The sequence below is a fragment of the Salvia miltiorrhiza genome, chromosome 2 (assembly GCF_028751815.1).
Source record: "Salvia miltiorrhiza cultivar Shanhuang (shh) chromosome 2, IMPLAD_Smil_shh, whole genome shotgun sequence".
NCBI classification, from domain to species: domain Eukaryota; kingdom Viridiplantae; phylum Streptophyta; class Magnoliopsida; order Lamiales; family Lamiaceae; genus Salvia; species Salvia miltiorrhiza.
Window position 1 is genome coordinate 59,706,989 of NC_080388.1, and position 8,833 is coordinate 59,715,821.

The window sequence follows — 8,833 nt, forward strand, 5'->3', positions numbered from 1 at the left end:
TATAAAGCTATAAATATTGTCATTGTCATTCTCAAACAAAACATAGGGGATTTGTCTAAAAGCCTTATATTTGCTAAACTCATTTTTCTTTTCTCAAAGTTGACTGGCCAGTCTATGTTCTCAAGTAAGTGTCGTATCTGTTAACTCATGTACTGAGAGAGAGGCCTCCCTCTGCAGCACTATGATCGGCCAACCTAAAAGCTGACTCACGATTACCGTGTACACTAATTCTACCTCGCGTGGAACCGATGTCATTATGCTCAGACAGATAGATAACATACTAAATCTCAAATATTTTGGTAATACAATAACTTCAAAATAGATTTTCAGTTCAATCATTGAAAAGAAATCAATACATAAAACGCGTAAACATCTTGATTTTAGCGTAGAAAAGCCCACTTCGTTGCGTCTCTATATCAACAGGTAACGTCACTCTCTCCCTCAAGTCGTTACTTCCCAAAAGGACCTTCATCGTTATGAAGAATCAGTGAGAAGAAGGGTCATTATAAAAGAAAACTCAATTATTAATCTAAGCTCTTTTATGAAACATTAGTATCTCTAATCTTCATCTCTCTAAGTTGTCAATCAATATAATCATTTTTCTCTCCTGTTATTACTCATTAGTTATAACATCCTTATGTTATAATTAGCAACTCTTCAATTAAAAGAAATATTTAACTCATCGAAAATTCCACTTTTTTGGCAGATCTATTCGCTCTCATCGCGTCTAATTAACCAATTAGAAAGTTAAACTTTCTATTAGGCAGGTATTTGAGTCACGAGTCAACAGGAATTGACTATGGTCAAATCCTAATTTCATTAAGAAATTATAATGATAATTTGATGATATATCAAGGTATTCACTAACAATTTCGACATGACCTATTTGTACATAGCGTCAGCCACGAGATTTCAACGCGTGAATCCCACCACGTGAACTCGCCTCTCAACTCAAAACTTAACATCTTGACATCTCATCAATGCAAACCAACAATTTAAAAACATCAAAGACTCTTTATCAGTCAACTATCCTTTATACTCGAAACCAATTGTTCGAGTGTCAGATATCAACATTTATGTGCGTTAATCATAACTCTCACACTCACTCCATTTAGACACATAATTGATATCAAACTCAAATAATAAATTATATCTTAACAATTTAATACGCTCATAATTCTCAGTTAAATCTCGAATTTAGTAATTAAATACTAAATTCCAACTTTAGTTGATTAACATACTTCTGTAATTTATTTATCTCATTTAAACATAATATATCTAATTCATGTTATCTTCTCATACTTGGTCATTTTATATGCATTTCTCATGCAACTCAAAAAACTCAATAACCTACTCATGCTCATCTCATAAATACTCAAATAATTCATGTAGTCTTACTAACATAGCATTAACTCATATGAAATGCTAGTTCACTTACATGACTTCACATACTCTACATATCTCAACTTGGTAAATCATCGAATAATTAGAAAATTTGTATTTAATGGAAATAAATTCTCAAAATTCAAATACAAATATTTTTAATTATTCTAAACACATTGGAATGCTCAAATTAACTCAATTAAAATCGAGCATCGCTCGTCTCCAGCTTTATGACTCGCGACCTTCATCAAATTTGAACCTCGGTGTTCAAATAAATCTAAGTAAATTATATGTGCAAATGTACAATATTTAATAAATATAAACACATATATAAACTCAAATCATTCAAATAAAAATCAAATATTCACATCCGGGCATCAAACCATTCGGCCCTCATCCTTCTAGTTTCTAACATTTCTCAAAAATTCCCAAATTAAACTAGCATGCTCGTGTGATATCGTAGAACACATATACACAATAATATTCATCATGTAACGTCCCAAACTTCACGAATTTAAATAATCATGCTCTAAAAACTCATAAAATTTTCGTGCTTGAAAAAAATAAGAATTTAATATATAACGATCTTAGCATACCCCTAAGCACAAATATCAAGTCAAAACGATCAAACAAAAATCGAAAGACGAGCTAAAAGGCGAAAAACGGGGCTGCCCTCATGGGTTTCATAGCTACGGTTCGTTCCGTTCTTACTCCCTTCATTAAACATGCTCAACTATATGCTAGGAACAACATATTAAAAATTCACGATGATCCGACATCGTTTCAAAATAAAGTCGAGAAATTAATGTTTTTTGACGTCGACTAAACTCGAAAATCTAATCATCAAAATGAAGGTAGAGATGACACCTACCTAGATAAGTGTTCGAAAAGATGATCGTGGCTCGTCTTCTCGTTCAAAACGGAGCTTGAAAGCTCTAACACCATAGAAATGGTGTTATGCGTGAGTTTAGTGTGTGTTTTAGGTGTTGTGTGTGTGAGTTAAAGTGTTTGGCTGAAATCAGCCGTGTAATATGTGTGAGTGGGTGGGTTTGGACGGTTGGGGGGTGGTTAAGGGTAGGGTAAGTTAGATATTTAGGATATTAATCATTTTAGTTGTTAAATATCTCGTTTCGTCTCGTTTTAACAACTAACTATCCATACTCTTTGTTACTCGCCCTCTCAACTTCGACTCACTTTCATTACACTCGTAATTCTATATAAATATAGAAAACGCAAGCTCGTTCTCGAAATTCTAATAAACGAGCTATATTCATTTATCGATAAATCTCGATTTACTATTCACTCGTTGTTCAAAAATAAAATTAAAATTTTTATTATTGGACTCGTATCGAAAAACTAAGAATATTTCTCGACGACGCGCACGTAAGATTTTGAAAGTCGACAAAAAGACGAAATAGTAATTATTACTATTCATCGTCAAATTGTTAAAATTTCAAAAGCGTCTTAACGGACTCATATCTCACTTTCGAGTTTATCGTTCTCATTCAAATAATTATCTCAAATTATTCAAATACTCATACTCAAATACGGATATAAAATCTCACATCATTCGGATATACTCCCTCCGTCCCTGAAATAAGTTCATCTTTTTCCTTTTTGGGACGTCCCTCAAATAAGTTCCTCTTTCTTTCTTTCCATTTTTGGACAACTACCCCACCACTAATAATACTTTATTTATTCTTACTTTTCACTTTTTCACCACTCCCAATACTAATTATAACACTTTTTCATCTTTTCATCAATCTCAATACTAATTATAACATATTTTTTTTACTATCAATACACTTTATCATTTTTTCTTAAAACCCGTGTCGTCCCCAAAGAGGAACTTATTTTGAGGACGGAGGGAGTAAAATATTGACTTCTCAAAAACTGTAAATCAAAATAGATCTAAGCGAATTCTCATGTCTCTATAAAATTAAAGAAGGGAGCTAAAACCTTAATTACTCAAACTTAAGCAATTAAACAAGTCAATAAAAGCCCGAGTATTACATTATTATCCTAATAAAAGTGTTCATTGGAATTGGGTATCGGATAATGCCCAACCCGTTCCAATGCCCAATTGGATACAGGGTGCCCGATGGCTTATATCCAACAAAAATCAGAGGTGTGTCAAGATCGAATATTGTGTTAGGAGTTTATCAGGTATCAAGTATACCCGAATTTAATTTAATTCATAGTTCAATTTTTTTTCTTTTTTTATTTACTACAATATGAAGTTTGACTAGTTGGGCCCTATTGAGTATAAATGTTGGGTTTAAATTAGGTAGACGAATTTCATCCCCTACAAGTCTACGAGAGAATATTCCATTATTTTCCTAAATTTGCGAAAGGAATTATAAAAAAATTCCGAATATTCCTATATAAATTTCACTATCTCGTAACAGTGAATTAACTTAAACCTAAATCTTTTGAATTCGTAGATTCCACAACCAGAATCTGGCCGAACACCGACGAAATATTCCGTCGGTAAGCATCAAAATTCCGTCGGTAAATGGAGATACCGACGGATTTCACCCGTCGTTGAAACGCTCGTCGGTAAATCATTACCGACGGATTTTTTCTGTTCGTCGGTGGGTACCGACGGACATCGCCGTCGGTAAGTCTCCGGCGCCGGCGTTGGCCGTGGTAGGTGGCGCGTTTACCGACGAATTACCGATGAAAAATTCCGTCGGTAAATTAATTATTATTATTCTTCTTTTTTTTATATCAACCTATCTTCGTATTCTACAAGTATTTCGTATTTCGAATGTATTTTGAACTTAATTGCATATGATTTGGCCAACTTCCCAGTGGGTCACCCCCATCTTACTAGTGCTCTGAGTCAAGCACGCTTAACTTTGAAGTTTCTTTCGAGTGATCGCCAGTAGAGAACACGCGTATTATTGATATAACTAGCACCTATTAATTCATTTAAACTCTATTTCAATATACAATATCATTTATTCATAACCTTAGAATATGTCGAGATGATATCTAAGACTTGTGGTGCCGGCGAAAGAATGACGGTAAATATATGATCGAATTTAAGATAATAAAAAAAATTAATATTATCGTTTATTAAAAAGAGAAAATATTATTGCTAAAAATAACTATCAATTTTAAAATATTTTCAATAATTTAAAAATAATAATAATATAGAAAATTAATTTAAAATAATTTAAAATAAAAAAATAAAAAATAAAAAATAATAAAATAATAAAAAAATAATTTACCGACGGACTTTATCCGTCGGTACTAATTTTAAAAATAATTTAAAATAAATAAAAAAAATAAAAAAATAAAAAAAACAATAAAAATACAAATAATAATATTTATTGAAATTACCGACGGAATATTCCGTCGGTAAAACATAAAAATAATTATTAAATTCGAAATTACCCAATTTTCCGACGGAGTTTAATCAGTCGGTAAAAAATAAAAATAATTATTAAAATCGAAAATACCGAATTTACCGACGGATATTGTCCGTCGGTATTTTCATCGGAAATAGATGCCGGCTCCGGCGATGTTGCCGGATGACGGTCCGTCGGTGATTCGTCGGTATCTACCGATGAAAAATAGTCCGTCGGTGATATCCGTCGGTGTTCGACCAGTTTTCTTGTAGTGTTCATCACGATACCACAAGATTAATACACACAGTTATAATGACTATGAAATACGCCCTCCGTCCCATGAAGCATGACACACTTCTTTTCGGCATGAGAATTAAAAAATTGATATTTTGTGTGTTAAGTGTGGTAGGTGAAAAAGTGAAAATGTGAATAATGTGTAAATTTTTTATCATTTTTAAAAATGTGTCATGCTTTGTGGGATAGACCAAAAAAGAAACTGTGTCATGCTTCGTGGAACAAAGGAAATAACATAACTATACAAGTAAAACTAGCCTAGCTTGGGACATTTAAAACATACTAAGAAATTATAAGATATACCAAGGAATTTCTCAAAATAATAATAAAATAAACAAGTAATACATATAGTCACATGAACTTAATTAAAATTTTAGAAAAAAAATCCACTAGACACTATCGTTATTACGCATTACGTATATCAACGGGAGAAACCGAACCGAAAAAAAAAAAGAAAAAGGGAGAAACCGACTACAAACACAAAGCCTCGACAAAAAGTTCTTATTATTCTTCTTTTCTTTGTAATTCCAAGTTATGTGGGCATTTTGCTCGTTTGAAACCCTTTTTGAATTAGGCTTGGGCTAAGGTTCAAGTGCTCAGAAATTAATTGAAGTTTAGGTTTCAAACTTCAAAAATGGGTTAAATATACGGATAACTGTCTATAATAAGAGCATCCACAATGCTTGCACCCATAGTGGGTGCAATACCATGGGTCCCACTTTTATTGCACCCACTCCCACAATGGTATTGCACCCACCCGGGTGCAATAGATTTTAATTTCATTTTCTCTTTACTTTTATTCATTTTTCAATTTAAATTAAACAACTTCAATTTTAACAACATAAAATTCATTCAATTAAAAATCCAAACATTACAAATAAAATTAAAAAAAAACAACAAATATTTAAAACATCCAATTTTCGAATAATTTAAAGCCGTCGAACTACGGGTCAACCGGACCAAAGCGTGCCCATATATGCTCAACCAAATCGTCGCGGAGGCGAGCATGCAATCGTGCATCCTTCAAGCTTGCATTCCGTGCCAAATAGGCGGCGAACTCCGGTGGTGCTCCGGAATTGAATTGTGTTTGAGGAGTAGAACTTGGTCCCTCGCCGTCGTCACCGTCGAAATTACTTGCATTTCCACCTTCTTCCTCAATGATCATGTTGTGCAATATGATGCATGCAAACATGATCGAACTCATTTGCTCCGACTTCCACAAACGTGACGGTCCCTTAATTATACCCCACCGAGCCTGAAGAACACCGAAAGCGCGTTCCACATCCTTCCTTGCAGCTTCTTGCATCACCTTGAACCTCCGCTTCTTCTCATCGTTCGGAAACTGGAAGCTCTTCACGAACACCGGCCAGTCCGGATAGATGCCGTCTGTTAAGTAGTATCCTCGAGTGTGGTGAGAATTGTTGGCGAGGAATTGCACAGCCGCTGCATGCCCCGCTAAAACATCGTTGAATAGCGTGGACTGGTGGAGCACGTTGATGTCGTTGTTGGACCCAGCGACTCCAAAGAATGCATGCCAGATCCATAAATCTTGTGAAGCAACGGCCTCTAATATAATTGTTGGCTCGCCTTGATCCCCTCGAGTGTAGGCGCCGTGCCAAGCAACGGGGCAATTCTTCCATCCCCAATGCATGCAGTCTAGGCTCCCCAACATTCCCGGGAACCCATGGCGGGCTTCGTGCATTGCAGTGATGCGTTGCACATCGGCAGTTGTTGGCCGGGCGTTGTGGAGGTGGATCGAACCGATATGAACTTGCTACTTGCATAAAATTCACAGCACATCTCATAAAAAATAAATCGGGGGCTTGAGTAGGATCGGGAAGAGGAGGAAGTTGTGCGGGATCAACATGAACTTCTTCTTCGGATGAAGAATTTGAAGAAGAATTATTGTTGGAAGAATTGGTGGATGAAGACATTTTTTAGGAGTTGAAGAGAATTGTTGGATGAATTGTGTTTGTGATTGAAGGGGATATATATAGGTGAAAAAGAAAAGAAAAAAAAATAAAAAAAAATAAAAAAATTCGGCCGAAGACCGTTGAGCAACGGTCTTTTGACCGTTAAAATTAAATTTTTTTTTTTTTTAATTTCGGAAAGGGGCGCGTGTTTACACGCCCCCTCCTTCGCTCCCACATTCGACGAGTGCGAGCGCTCGCCTCCCCTCCATCGCACCCGGGAGCAACAACGGTGGTGGGTGCGATAGGCCGGGTTCGATCCGGCCATCGCACCCACCATTGTGGATGCTTATAATTATAAAATTCACTTACATGACATAATTGATATTTGGACATAACTTTTTTGGTTTATATAATACACTTTGTTTTTCCCTTATAAAATTTACCTTGATTAATAAGTCATAAAATAGTAGTGCTAGCAGGCTACGAAGGAGTTAACCGCACAAATTGACCCATAAAGCTCATCGGGACTGATGAGTTGGAGCTAGCAGGCTAGTACAAGGCTTTCAACAAATTGAGGGCTTTAATCTGATCATTAATTAATGGTCTCTTGTGAGTTGAGATGTTTGTGGTTTCATCTTATCTGCATTATCAAAGCTTCGAATCCCTTTTCTTTACTTTTTTAAATTATTTTGTTGAAAAAGAATATGGGCAAATGAGTTGGACTGGATTGGCCCATGCTGGGATGGGCTAAAGTTTAGAGAGACCCGATCACTTTCGGGCCAAGCTGACCCAACCTTATTGTAGCGCAAGCCTGCAAGGTGTTTGTACACTACGCACGTTTTGGCAAATTTTCTGGAATCTCTTTTGATTCGATTGTGACGGCAGATTTTCATAAATACACATACTTTTTTTTTTGATGTTGTAAATACACATACTTAAATTATATATATATATATATATATAGGGGGCCGCTCCAATGAGACCCCCTAATTTTAGTGAGATCTAGGACATGATCTGATGCGTTTATTTTATCAATCCTATGGCTGATATTGTATCTGGAGGGTGATTATTTTTCGCAGGGTTCGAATCCTGGAGGGAGCAGAATATTTTAAATTTTGTTATTCATCAGTATATACTGCATTGTTCATCAGTATATACGGCCCTGTTCATCAGTATATATGTCTTATTCATTACGAATTTTTTAAATTTTATTTTTCATCAGTATATACATCTTGTTCATTAGATATACGTTTTGTTCATTAGTATTATATGTCTTATTCATTGTCCTAGTGTTTCACGAAAAATATGGGGTCTCACTGGAGCGCGCCCCTATATATATATATATATATATATATATATATATATATATATATATTTTTTTCAGAAAAAATTATTAAAAAAAAAAGATAAGAAGAAACATAGTGTTTTCTTAAGTTAAAATACAATATATTGGTAGCATAAAATATGAAATTTAGTAGTATGAAAATATAATAAAATTAATGTGCACAGCTCCAGACAAATAAAAAGGGTCATGCACTAGCGTAATAATTAATGAGCCATATTCATACACGCAATTAGAGATATAATTAGTTGATTGGAATACAGGGAGGAATTAAACATCATTCCCTCACAAATTTAAACAATATCTCAAAACTCCCTTTCTGCAGAAGCTCTCATTGCCATAATCATAACCACCCAACCACGCTTAATCATCATCCCACTCCTAGTTCCCAATTTTCACACACACAGCAAATGTCTAAACAATCATACAATTTTGTTTAATTCAAATCAGTATTACAGGTGCCATTAGATTTATATAAATAATAGGGGGGGGGGGGGGGGGAAAAAGTTAGACAATTATGGAGCTCCAGACAGGGAGAGAACCAA

At 34.9% G+C, this 8,833-nt stretch overlaps 1 protein-coding gene across 1 annotated transcript; it reads right to left on the reverse strand.

Moving 5' to 3' along the window:
• Window positions 1-5,976: 5,976 nt before the first annotated feature.
• On the reverse strand, window positions 5,977-6,735 carry LOC131009820 (uncharacterized). The gene is made up of 2 exons (XM_057937227.1): window positions 6,279-6,735; window positions 5,977-6,179 (listed from the first exon to the last, which is right to left on the reverse strand). Exons 1-2 carry the CDS (start codon window positions 6,733-6,735, stop codon window positions 5,977-5,979), a joined length of 660 nt encoding a protein of 219 aa, XP_057793210.1.
• Between the last annotated feature and the right edge of the window lie 2,098 nt (window positions 6,736-8,833).